This window comes from Mollisia scopiformis, assembly GCF_001500285.1.
Source record: "Mollisia scopiformis unplaced genomic scaffold LY89scaffold_12, whole genome shotgun sequence".
Taxonomy (NCBI): Eukaryota; Fungi; Ascomycota; class Leotiomycetes; order Helotiales; family Mollisiaceae; genus Mollisia; species Mollisia scopiformis.
In genome coordinates, this window is record NW_017263592.1 from 278,600 (window position 1) to 291,027 (window position 12,428).

The following is a 12,428-nucleotide window of genomic DNA, read 5'->3' on the forward strand; positions in this document are numbered from 1 at the left end:
CGGGGGCATTGATTGACCTAGGTGCCGTATCACAGATGCATAAAAGAAGACTCCCTAGAGCAAAATCCAGCTGACTCATTAACGTGCTCAGGGCTCAGGGCTCGGCTCAGGTTAGAGTAGCGACGGCTCAGGTCTAAAGATGGAAATGGACTCTGAAGAGGTCTAGATTCGGTGCAGATTATACTGGTAATCTCGCTATGAGTCCTAGCTTGACGGAAAGAGGAAGTCGTATCCAAGAACTTACCAGGAACTTGCCACCTGCTACTAGGTCGCGCCTAATTCTGCAATCTCACTACGCTCAGCAATGATAATGAGCCTCTCACAAGACTTGTGTCAATCAGTCAACAAAGTGAAGAAGTGATTTCAATGCATGAACGTCTCAAAAGACGAAAACGAAAAAGACATAGATGGAATGAATGTAGCACAAATCCCGAGGTAAAATCAACTTTACCAAAAAAAAAGCGGATCTCGCTTAAAAAAAAACCTCGATTGCCAACCAAAAGCCAAAAAAAATCCAGAAGAGCCAGAAGACAAAAACTTCACCCTCCCGAAGGAGGGTGTCCAACACCACAGCTAGTGTGGGGTTTAAAGAGGCTAATCTTGAGTCATTCGTATTTCAAGCACACACGAGAAAGTAGAGAGGCACGATAATATCGCAAGCATCTAAGTCCTGGAGGCCGCTGGCTCTTGAGACATTCGTATTTCAAGCATTCACGAGAATATAGAGAGGCACGACCACTGTCGCAAGCATCTATACCCTGGAAGCCGCTGTCTCAGTAGATATGGCAAATATCTGCTTATTTAACTTTATAGACAGTTGGAAAGGGTTGAGGCTGTGATTGGTCGAGCTGCTTAGCGTGTTTTGGGGGGGAGGTTGAAAGTGAGGATCACCGGACCGACTTCAGTTCAAGGCTTTGGGAGAAATGTGGGCTTAGTGAGGAACCCCGAGTTTTAAACTCAATTAGGCAAAGTGCCACAGCGAACTCCATAGCCTGGTTAGGCAGGCCATCTCAACTCCATTTTACATCCCGATCTCAGAAGGGCTTCAAGTCCAATCCTTGTTTCAAATTCAGCTGCGGACCTTTACTGCGAAAATTCGTAGATTACCAAGCCAGAGGGAGATGACTCTCTTTCAGTGACATTTCCATCTTGATACCATGCATTGAGCATGGAGCTTCAGGTATCACGACTTCGGACGTCATCCACCCCTCCGAACTGCAGCTCGATCGTTGAAAGCTTTTTCTTCGTTTATCCCCCTCTCGATTGACTTGCCCTCTTATTCGCTGCAGGTTTCATTGGCTTTTGAAGAGAATCGCTATACACTCGAGTTTAGAATGTGGTCATTCCAATTCTCGCTTGCATCCTGATCATCCTGATGCATCAAAGTCGATATCAGGGCGTTTAGCGGGTCCCTGAGCTTCTCATTGGTCGAAACTCTGAATTGAGTATAACTCGACCCAGAGTCTAGCCCCTTACACGAAGGCTGATTGCAGTTTGCCAAAGCTATAAGTATGGCCTCAAACTTGCTGCAACAATTTTCTTCACTCTCCCAAATTTTTCTCGTTCCATATATATTCGTGACATTTATTGCATCACAAAATGGACGAACCAATCTCGTACATCCCAACCCAACACGCACACCTCCTTCCCTCCTTAGTCAAAATTCATATGCGCTGCATCATGGAACCGCCATACACTCCTGCTACCTTCCTCCCTCCTCTCAATGAAGAAGTCATGACTTCTTGGTGGCAAGATCGTGCGAAGGAAGTGGAGAAAGATCAGCGAGTTATCATCATGCAGATGGCTTCCAATGCTACAACTGGTAAGGAAGAAGTCGCAGGTGTGGTGATGCTTGAGATGCCGGTCACGGAGACGGTAAGCTACTTTTCAGTTTGGTTGTGGGGGAGAGTCATGGCTCTGAAATGACGGGGTTCGGCACATCCCAACTCAGAATATGGTTGTCGGAAACGTAATGAAGAGTTTAACTAACATTTACCGCGAATATTTAGGGACCCTTCAGAGGGGAGGTCCAGAAACTGCTGGTCCCGCCAGAATATAGGAAAATGGGGGTTACATCGAGGATGATGGCCAAGTTGGAGAATGTCGCGAGGGAGAAAGGAAGGAAGTTGCTCGTAAGTCTGATTCGAGTTGATATCGTGGATGTAGGTTAACAAGAATGGATGTTAGATACTGATAAGGGTAATCCAGCTGAGTTTGTCTATCCTAAGCTAGGATATATCAAGGTGAGTATTGAATAGTCAGGGAGGAGACGTTGATGTGCGGAAAGACTGACAAGGATGTAGGTTGGGGAAATACCTGGTTGTGATATCTCACCACTTGATGGGAGCTTGAAGACTGCTGTGTATTTCTACAAGGATATGCGCTGAAGAACTAGGAAATGAATAATTTTGATGGAATTCGTGGTCGAAACCTTGATGTCGAAATATAAAGTATATTAATTATCCTTGCAAGACTAGACCTCACAAATTATCAATACAGTTCTTGATCGACTGTTCAATGCTCGTGAAGCCTTCTTGTCCCCAGTCTTTCTTGAGGAGCTCAATTGAGCGCTCGTTCTTGACGGTAGACATATCTCGAACATTCTCGTCTGTCCACTCCTCAGGAAGTTTCCGGTCGGGTCGCAGCTTACGGAGGATTCTCAAGAGTAGACTAACAATACATCAATATAGACAAAGGAGTTGTGAGTTAGGGATACTTACTTGTTAGTGTAAGGTGAGGCGTAAGCGAATAGACGTTCATTCTTGACGTCGGGGTTGGTGAGTGCTGAGACATGAAGTCTTGCGCAGTCTTGGACATCAACGAAATATTCTGTGGCATATCAATATAAAACTATTTTGCTTATTTGAAATATACTAACGAGGAGGGAAGTCCTTCAATGGCCCAATGTCGCCATTGTACAGAGCAACAAGCCACCCGCATGTCGAGGCAGGTTGACCCTTTACCAGAATCTTGCCAAGATTGAGATTTGGCAGAATCGAGTTAGTTACAAATCCAGGCTTCTGGTCTTTCACAAACTTCCACAAAGCTTGCTCTCCTTCGGTCTTGCTGGCGGAATACACGACGAAAGCTCTCTCGGGTTCATATGGTGGTGGAGCCCAAGCTTCTTTCACTTGCACGTCGTTCCATGTACTTGAGTCGATTGTGAATTCCTTGTTCGGAATGGCGGCTGAGGCGGCGGCCGAAGAGGATGTGTAGACGAAGCGCTTGACGCTGGGTTCATTGGCTGCCGCTTTGAGAATGCTGTTGATGCCATCTACGACAACTGGGATGACTTTGTGGGGATCCGAGTTGAAAGACACGTCCGAGGCCACGTGAGCGATTCCAGAAACACCTAATTTTGAATAAGCTTGAGTTTAATTTATTGGAAAGTTCTGTGAGTACCTTTGATTGCATCGTCAAAAGCCCTTGGGGTCGACATGTCTGGCACAACGACGAATTCGACTTTATTTGTGCCATGCTTCTCCTCCCACAAAGCACGGAGACCTTTTACTTTCTCCAGATTTCGAGTCGTTCCGCGTACACGATATCCAGCCTCAAGCAATTGGTCTGCAATGTGAGAACCAATGTAGCCATTGACTCCAGTGACAAGAACGAGAGAACCATTGGGAATTGCTGATGACATGACGGAATGGAAATGTGCTATGTTGTTGAACAATGTGAGGACTAGAGAAGAAACGACAAACTTATACTTTGAAGAGGCTTCGTTTGATTTTCTATCATGCCGAATATAACATCAGAATCGTTCGGTGATAGTCCGTGATATGCCACTGATGTCAGGTCTGAACCCGATAGTCCTGGAAGCAGATTGGTCCTCAATGGCGTGGCGCGAGCATGTCGTACAATCTCCATGAGATCTACAGCCTTTACTAAGCTGTTTCAAGCAATCTCAAGCCTTTAAGCTTTCAAGTAGCGTCGAAAACATGATTACAAAGCGACCGCCCCGCTGTTCGCATTGCTAGAGTGCAGCGGGATGCGGTGAAATTAAGTGTAGAAACGACCCATAGTTTTATAAATCAGGAACGAGGAGGCCAAATGAGCAGAGAAGAGAAGTTTGATTATCAAGCTGAGCGGGATACCGAGTCGTTTCGCATACAAGACGCTCGGCATTTGATGTTCGATAGCAGGGTTGCCTGTTTTAGCCTAGTGTGTGATATGGCTGCCTGAGGAGAGAAACAAACGCGAGGCGAGTGAACGCGTCATGTGTAGCTTCCCTTAGGCCCTTTACTCTCTTCAATAACCACCTGCAGCAATACTTCGGTTGCAGAGAGCGGGTGCAACGTAGGGATAACTTCGAAAGATGTACATATCTCCGTCAGGTTTGTCAATGAGTGAGTCAGGTCGTTAGCGTTTTGGTAAACTGCCCCTTGAATGCAGATGGCAAATCGCTCTTGGTAGTGTGAATTTCGTCTACTCACTTCTGCTCGTCAATCATAGCAATGCTCTTGCTGCACTCACTTTTCTACAGCTTCGCGACTACCACTTTCAACTGAGTAGTGTCGACACCATCAAATACGAACAACAATCAAGGAAAGAGCGACACAAAAATCTTACTATATTTGCTCTCAACTTCCTCGATCATGGACATCCTCAATCAAAACAACAAGACAACTAGACAGAGAAGCACGACTCACAGAAAACGTCAAAATGGGGCCAGGAAAATCCCGAACACATTCTCGTACTGAAGACGTTGACAACTCGACCCAAAGCATTCTCCCTACCCACGATATCCATAATACAGAACGACCACTTCGAGAGCTGATCCGTACCACAACAGGAATTCAACCAGCAGGAGAGAGTGGCAGAAAGGGTATACACCCATACTACTTCTTCAGAATTTGCTGGCGTTCCACCAATCGAGCCTCTCGCCTTTGCAACATCCTCTGGCCCGTCGTACCAGCTGCCATTGCTGTCAAGTATGCTCGCCACGACCTCCATCTCGCCATATTCATCCTGAATTACATTGCCATGGTCCCCTGTGCCAATTTAATTGGCTTTGCTGGACAGGAGATGGGTCGAAAGCTGCATAAGGTGTTTGGAGTCTTGCTGGAAACAACTCTCGGCTCGGTGGTTGAAATCGTTATGTTCATGGTTCTGGTGAAGAACGATCAGTTTCAGGTCATTAAAGCTGCCATTCTTGGCTCGGTCTTGGCCACTCAGTTGCTGTGCTTGGGATTGTGTTTCTTTGTCGGAGGTATTCGTCACAACGAGCTGGAATTTAACGAAGCTGTGGGTGAGGTCGGAAGTGATCTTCTTTTAACGGCGTAGGTGCGACGATCTGTCCTCCCAGTACATCAGCTAACAGAGTTTAAGTGGTTTCGGTCTCATCGTACCTGCTGCTTTCCACACTGCAGTCACTGCAAACAGTTCCATCACCACTGGAGATGTCGCCGGCAGAGTTCTCCATATCTCACGCATCACGGCTATCCTCCTGATCATTGCCTATGCAGTCTATACCTACTTCCAAATCCGCACTCATGAAAGCATCTACGATGCAATCTTCGAGGAAGACGAGAACAAGGACCACGATGCCCACAAGGGGGAGCATGTCAAACCAAAGCTGACCTTCACTGAATGTATTCTCGCCCTTGTTATTTCCATCACACTGGTCACCATCATCGCCATCAGCTTGGTCGAGGAGATTGAGTTCATTGTCAGAGACCGGGGTGTGTCTGACAGCTTTGTGGGCCTGATCCTTGTCCCCCTTGTTGAAAAATTTGCAGAGCATCTTACAGCTATCGACGAAGCTTGGGACAACCAGATGAACATGGCTCTTGCCCATGTTCTCGGTGCAACTGTTCAAACCTCTCTATTCAATGGCCCTCTTGTTGTCCTGGTTGGATGGGGCCTGAACAAGAGTATGGACTTGAATTTTGACCTCTTTAACATCATCGTCTTGATCCTGGCAATCCTTGTGGTTGGAAACTTTCTACGCGATCAGAAGTCCAACTACCTCGAAGGCTCGCTTTGTGTGATTGTATACATCAACATTGCTGTTGCTGCGTTCTACTACCCAAATCCTGACCAAGAAAGTAGCGCCATCTCGGCCGCTGCTGTTACTGCGAAGAGACTTCTTGGCCTTAGCTGATCGCACCTCTCTTCGATATTCTATTGTGTATACGACAGGAACGTAGCCGAGTATCTCTTCGTGTAATATTTTTCTTGGGCGATGGGAAGATAAGACGATCGCACAAGGGTTGTTTGGAAGCTGTTTCACATCTTAACTAGATACGCGTGAAGTGTGCTAGTATTGTTATCTGTATTAGCATTGAAGGAGGTTGAGACGTATAAGCATATTGACTTCACAAGATGGCATCCATAGGCTCCTCCATAGATTTAGCAGAATATACTCAGTTGCTTTCAATAGCCGCCAGTGCGGTTCGTCCAAGTATCTGATTACGTGTACGTATGTGATGCACCGCCTGTACTCAGAGAGCTTTGCCAAAAGTACGTGAGCTTATATCGAAGACGAAATTCTGCCAAGAAAGTCAAGAATCTCCACTATAGATAGGGTGATTCCTAAGGTCAACACCTGCAGCATGTCAGTCAACAGAAGTCATATATTACCTTCAAGTCTGCCCAAATCATTCAATGTATCGTCGATAGTCAATTGACGATCGAGGCCTCTTGTGTCGTGTTCCCTGGGTTTACAAGGGAAGACTGCATACTCTCGTTTGCTTATTCTTGGACGGGGCTAAGAAGAATCACATCTGATGGATGTTCGAGCCGGGTAATGGTTTAGATGTAAACACAATTCAGAGTCAGCAGGATCGATGATGCTGAGGATACTCGGTTTTTCCATGATCCTGGTACTTTCAGAGCTCTACAGGAACAAGTTATGTTCTTTGTTAGAATTGGATGAAATACTATTCAGATGTTGAGATGAATAACGGGTATTGTGTCTCGACACCGGCCTTGAAATAGATTATCAAGATCAGTCACTTTCAAGATCATGTCCTGTATTTTATGCTTTATCATTGCTTCATCTACTCTACCAAATCAACGCCAATACGCAGGGTTCAAAATCACTTGTTTCCATCAAATGCATACTCGTTGTGTTGGCTCATATAACCGAGCATCGTGGTAGCGGTCACATGGGTCCGGAGCATAACGACAGAAGCAACGGCCTTGTCGAACGGTATTCTTCCAGCTACGCAATAGGCAGGCAATAGCTGATCGGCTGCGCGCCAGGACTGCGTCGAAGGTGAGTTCCAAAACCATCTCTCCATCGACGTCGATCCATTCAGAACAGTTGATGAGATCGAAGCTGATCTTCATATGAAGCATCTCCAAGATCTCTTCGGTTGAGATGAGCTCCCGTGAGCCTTTGATCTGAATCACACGACTTTGAAACCACTCCCGGTAATCTCTTGGTCGCACCATATTCTTATTCTCTCTCACAACGACTCTCTATCCTTTAATTCGAAACCCCTCTACTAATTCAGCGCGCTGAAGGAGCCAATCGACCGCCGAACGCTCAAAGAAGGTAACATGAGCCGCCGCATTGTCGTGCACAGCATCAGGTGAAGTTCTTGAGAAGTTGAAGATTTTGCCCTCAATAATGGAATCCAGGATCTCCTTCTTAGTCGCATTTGGAGGGATTCTTGTAATAAAGATGGCGCAGTTTTCGTTGGGGGAACAGCCTGAGTTACTGAATGCGAATTCGCCGTATTCTCCTTGGTAATTTGGGTTGATTTGGATCCCAAATTGCTGTGCTGTGTCAAAAACCTCTTGTGTAATGGGCGGTCGAATTCCGAGAAGAGCCCAAGAAGGGGCAAAAGTCTTCATAGTCCGTCTGGACGGCCATACCCCGAGAGTCTGGCAATACCTGTCCCACTAAGACGGAACATTGCCGAATACCGCTGGTAGATGATGGGAGAGGGTTGGGTTGACCTGAGTGTGCGACAGCTGGATGTTGCTAAGTACTACTAGTTGGAGCAGTGCTTTGTCCTGGGTATGTAAAGCTCAGACACTTCTGAATGCCACTGGTTGAATCGATGGATTGCCCTGGAAATGCAGAACCTCGTACGGTTTCATTGCTCAGCGTTGCTACCATATAATTCTGGGGGGCTGGACCAAGGCTGTTCATTGAATTGGCTGCTTGGAAGCTTCTGGTTTCGTGCTCAAATGCGTTCCGGCTGAAGTGCATCCTAATGGTACTCTCGACGAATTGAGTTCTCCAATTAGGATAGTGGCGTGGAAAATGTGTTACTATCGCAAGTTAACATAGGTTGCGTCTCGCGCTGGATTATACATACCTCGAAGAAGCAACCACTTCTCAAACTCCTTGTCTCCAGGGTATATCTCCCAAACGATCTTTCTCAACTGATGTCGGGAAATGTAGTCATCTGTATGGAGCTGTCAGCAGATGACGAGGATGAAGGCGCAAGAGACATTACCCTCCCACTCCTCATCCGCGGCCACGATTGCCTTCATCAAGGTGTAGTAGCGTTGGTACTTGATATCTTGCTCTTGATAACCGTTAGTAAACGAACAATCTGTGCCTGAGTTGAAGTCATACCCTCTGCATCGACATGTTGCACAACTTGCGCTTCTCCTCCGCGAAGCGTGTTGATGTGCATCACCGGCATCTTGTCCTGCGACATTGCTACAGTGTTCAACTTCTAGAAGATGACTCTATGAAGGTGTTGAGAATGTGCTGCGGGTTTCAAAAGTTAGTACCGCAAAATGTATAAGTATGCGCTTCCAATGCGCTGTCGCACAAACTCTTGACATGTGACTATTTCGCTTAGACAAAAAGAGGTAACACTCACCCGACGATAGTGACGCAAATATTTCACGCACCAGCTTGTTTCCTTGAAAATGTAAGACCAACCTATTAATTCTGTTGGTGGTGCTCAATAATGGTGTATACATATAGACAAGCAAGCACAAAATTGTTCAACAAGAAACTTTGCTTGTCTACATTTTTGAGATGTTGGCTATGAAATGTCATCAAGTAACTAGTCAATGATCCCTAGGTTGTTAAAAGTCTGCATTATTTCAGAATCACGCCAGTACAAACGTCAAATTAATGCTGCTCGCCCACCGGAAGTTTCCACCGAATGATCACCATAACCAAGAGAACGATCGATGCCCCTCATGAGTCATGACTGTCCAATCCATGACTTCCCACGGTCTATCGTCATATACCACTAATCACTTCAATCCGTTATACCAATGTCCAGTCGCCGCTTGATTCCATCGAGTCTTGTCTTCGACTGGCGAGATACTTTGCTCGTTCGAGGTATGCCCGATTCTTTCTGACAAGCGCTTCCGATGTTTCGAAGATGGCACGATTTTTATCTCGATATTCGAAAGTCGTGTAACAGAATCTTTGATGGATCTCTCCAAGGCATACCCTGTTTTCCAAGTCCGGACAAGATTTGCTGAAGTTGCGGACTATCCAGATGTCAGCATGATAAGCGCAAATCCAACAGGAAGCCACACCTTCTTGAACCAGCCACTTCTCAAAGCCTTTACCGTCTGGATACACAGCCCGTACACACGCTCTCAACTTGTTCATTGCGATATGCTGATCTGCGGAAGACTGTCAGCATGAAGAGTATTGCGCTCAGGAGAGATGTTACTTTACCTTTGTCATTCTCAGCACACAGTTTCAAAGTCTTTAAAAGAGCAAAGAAGAGCCGTGCTGGTGGGGAGTCTTCATCTAAAACAATAAATTAGTCGAAGTCTGCTGTCTTCGGGTCAGGTACCTACCGCTGAACATTCGCAATTCTCCTGAGACATGCTTGACGCCTCCTCCATTCTTCCAGAAAGTGTACATCAGTGGCATTGCGGCTACAAAGAATTGCGCAATTTCGGATTTTCTATTGGATTTAGTTCTTGTCGACCCTGTTTGTTCGAGGTATTGTGGACTTCCGAAGCGCTGATGGTTGTGGAAGTATGTCATATGTCCAACGAGGAAGGTGCAATGGTAGTCCACTAGTCAACGACACTTGATTCTTTCGGCATGGGAAGGCGCAGCGGAAGCGAGACACGCGTTTGTCTCGGTCTATTGAGACCTCTGGAAAACATACAGCTTCTCCCTAATACTTGGCCTTCGTCGAATTCGTGTGATCTGCCACGATCAATTTCCAGGACTAGGAAAAAGCGTGTCAGAGACGAGGATACCAAGCCAAAGAGCTCTATATTAGAGGAGTTTGGGTGCCTTCTAGCCTCAGGGAGTCCTTATCCAACAACTCAGATCCTGTATGCACCCTAGACACATGACAGTACCAATCTCTAAGGGTGGAACAAGAGAGGTTTACATGAAAAGAACAGGCTCTCACTATTAAAGCTGTTTGTGTCCCATTGCACAATGTTAAACAATTTCTCAACTCGTTGAAGGCTACATTCATACCTACCTGATACAACATTAAAGGCTATGCAATGGCCGTGTTTTGGGCCTTGGAATTTTGCAGCATTGGTTACATCTTACTGCTAAATGAGTCCGAATTCTGTTGGCATTTAGGCGTGAAAACGCTATACAGATCAACAGGTGTGATGTAAGGTTATCGAAATCAGTCCAGCGTCTTATCATGCACAGTATATTTGATTCCTCCAAATACTCAGTCATCTAAAAGACGCATCCATTCTGCCATATAGTTCCACTGAATACTTTCACATCCTTGGACTGAGTAGTCTTGACCTTTTGATAAACAATTACAGCAGTCCCATCTGCCAACTTCTCATGCTCAGGTACCAATCTATAACGTCCAATGGCAGGCAATACCTTAACCCATACCAACCAGTAAATCACCGCGGCAACCAAAATAGCAATTCCAACAACAGAATAAAGCCAGTAAGGTAGCGGTGGAGTGCTACCAACACCTCCTGGCGGTCGGAGGAAAGGAGCGACCATTAGGAACGCCTGCGCAGCCATGTAAAAGAGTGCCACTGGCAACCAGCATCGGAACGGTCTCGCGAGCTGGGGCTGACTGTAACGCAGCCAGAAGAATCCCAGAGCAACAAAAAAGTCGACAACGCTACCGGGTAACCCTCAAAGTCAAGAATGAAGTCGTAAGCATCACCAAATGGAATAGCCAGAATAACGATGAAACTCGGGATCCAGTGAAGGAACAGAGCAGCCGATGGGGCTCCCACAGGCCATGTTGATGCCCAAAACTTGGGAAATGGAATTACTCCCTCCTTTGCCAACTCCTGGTTCACACGCGCCTGAGCAAACGTGACAGTCAGGACGTTTCCCAGCGCCGAGATAGCTATCAAGACGCTGATAGCTTTCGATCCCGCTGTACCTTTCCACCATCTCCCTAGTCTAAAGATTGACACAAGATCCACGAGTACAGTACCAGAAGCCGATATAACGAACGACTTCCTTCGTTCAATGTCCTCATTTCACTCGCAGCCAGACGATCAGCAACTCCAATCAAAGCATTAGCTATGCTGAGATCCGGCAGCTATTTTCAGACGGAGATTGAGCTTCGAGGCTAGTCTCGGTATAAGATCTTGATCTCCTGATGATCAGACCGTTGAGCAAGATTATCAGGCCGTTATAAAACACCGACACGTTATGCTTGCTACCACTAAGCATCTATCACCTCGGTGAGCATTTCCTACATAAGTACACCCTTCATAAGTCTGACTTTCTAATCTGGGCGGTTTGTGATCCATTGTTCTCGCCAAAGAAAGTGCTGACAGATGAAAGAGGGGCGTACAGATAGAATCTCAACCAGCATTCAATCTCTTTCATAAGATATAAACCCTCTCCTTCATAGCCCGCTACCTAAACCTTAGTCCTATTTCGGAGACGGAAGTCTGCGTAACAATCACCACTCACTTTCTTCCAACCAAATCATCCAAAATGGATCCGATAGCAAGTCCACACCCGCAGCATCTACAACTTCACTGCTTTCAGCACAACCATAGCACAATTGAATCACAACGAGAGATCTGAACCCTCAAAGGAGGGAGGGTGGCAACTTGCAGAGTAGTAGATAATGTTGGAAACACCTTCGGCTTCTCATCTTCATCAACCAATCTCGATAATTGAAACCAACAATTCGCTCGAGAGAGTGTAACATGGCTGTAGCTATATGCAAGGAACAAATGAGGCGTAGGTCTGAGGAAGACTTCGCCCACGAGCATGGAAGAGACGAGCACCGTGAGCTGCCTCGATTGTAGAGGTTCTCGCTAGGGCTTCTCGATCGTATTCTCTGTCAACATCAGTCAAACTGCCCAGAAAGACGCATAAATGCGTGTTAAGACGTCCCGCATCTCTATCACTACCACACGATCATTTTGCACTGCAGAGTCCGCACGCCTGGACAGTTTGCATCCCCGGAGGTTGGATTGAAAGGAAGAAGCAAGCAGCCCTCGCATGGCTCATCAGTTCCTACGAGGAGCGATTCAACTCCAACACCATGTCCAGCCTGAGCAGATTCTATGCT

The 12,428-nt window shown here is 46.3% G+C and overlaps 7 protein-coding genes across 7 annotated transcripts; 2 read left to right on the forward strand and 5 right to left on the reverse strand.

The window, feature by feature from the left end:
- Positions 1-1,489: 1,489 nt before the first annotated feature.
- On the forward strand, positions 1,490-2,387 carry LY89DRAFT_782045 (uncharacterized protein; the record flags this gene model as incomplete). The annotated part of the gene is made up of 4 exons (XM_018222543.1): positions 1,490-1,875; positions 2,010-2,132; positions 2,199-2,243; positions 2,304-2,387. Exons 1-4 carry the CDS (start codon positions 1,600-1,602, stop codon positions 2,385-2,387), a joined length of 528 nt encoding a protein of 175 aa, XP_018071125.1. The 5' UTR covers positions 1,490-1,599.
- Positions 2,330-4,042, reverse strand: LY89DRAFT_616301 (NAD(P)-binding protein). The gene is made up of 4 exons (XM_018210759.1): positions 3,403-4,042; positions 2,879-3,352; positions 2,721-2,829; positions 2,330-2,670 (listed from the first exon to the last, which is right to left on the reverse strand). The coding sequence occupies exons 1-4, from the start codon at positions 3,641-3,643 to the stop codon at positions 2,481-2,483; spliced, it is 1,014 nt and encodes a 337-aa protein (XP_018071126.1). The 5' UTR covers positions 3,644-4,042; the 3' UTR covers positions 2,330-2,480.
- A 225-nt stretch (positions 4,043-4,267) lies between these two features.
- LY89DRAFT_645687 (putative vacuolar calcium ion transporter) lies at positions 4,268-6,361 on the forward strand. Its single transcript, XM_018211893.1, has 2 exons — positions 4,268-5,282; positions 5,332-6,361. The coding sequence occupies exons 1-2, from the start codon at positions 4,666-4,668 to the stop codon at positions 6,104-6,106; spliced, it is 1,392 nt and encodes a 463-aa protein (XP_018071127.1). The 5' UTR covers positions 4,268-4,665; the 3' UTR covers positions 6,107-6,361.
- A 1,067-nt stretch (positions 6,362-7,428) lies between these two features.
- On the reverse strand, positions 7,429-7,806 carry LY89DRAFT_733779 (uncharacterized protein; the record flags this gene model as incomplete). The annotated part of the gene is made up of 1 exon (XM_018219843.1): positions 7,429-7,806. The coding sequence occupies one exon, from the start codon at positions 7,804-7,806 to the stop codon at positions 7,429-7,431; it is 378 nt and encodes a 125-aa protein (XP_018071128.1).
- A 130-nt stretch (positions 7,807-7,936) lies between these two features.
- Positions 7,937-8,624, reverse strand: LY89DRAFT_669233 (uncharacterized protein; the record flags this gene model as incomplete). The annotated part of the gene is made up of 4 exons (XM_018213079.1): positions 7,937-8,229; positions 8,277-8,366; positions 8,418-8,489; positions 8,540-8,624. 4 exons carry the CDS (start codon positions 8,622-8,624, stop codon positions 7,937-7,939), a joined length of 540 nt encoding a protein of 179 aa, XP_018071129.1.
- A 566-nt stretch (positions 8,625-9,190) lies between these two features.
- On the reverse strand, positions 9,191-9,931 carry LY89DRAFT_669234 (uncharacterized protein; the record flags this gene model as incomplete). The annotated part of the gene is made up of 4 exons (XM_018213080.1): positions 9,191-9,420; positions 9,469-9,558; positions 9,614-9,688; positions 9,739-9,931. The coding sequence occupies 4 exons, from the start codon at positions 9,929-9,931 to the stop codon at positions 9,191-9,193; spliced, it is 588 nt and encodes a 195-aa protein (XP_018071130.1).
- Positions 9,932-10,597: 666 nt separating this feature from the next.
- LY89DRAFT_733782 (uncharacterized protein) lies at positions 10,598-10,903 on the reverse strand (the record flags this gene model as incomplete). The annotated part of the gene is made up of 1 exon (XM_018219844.1): positions 10,598-10,903. One exon carries the CDS (start codon positions 10,901-10,903, stop codon positions 10,598-10,600), a length of 306 nt encoding a protein of 101 aa, XP_018071131.1.
- Positions 10,904-12,428: the final 1,525 nt, after the last annotated feature.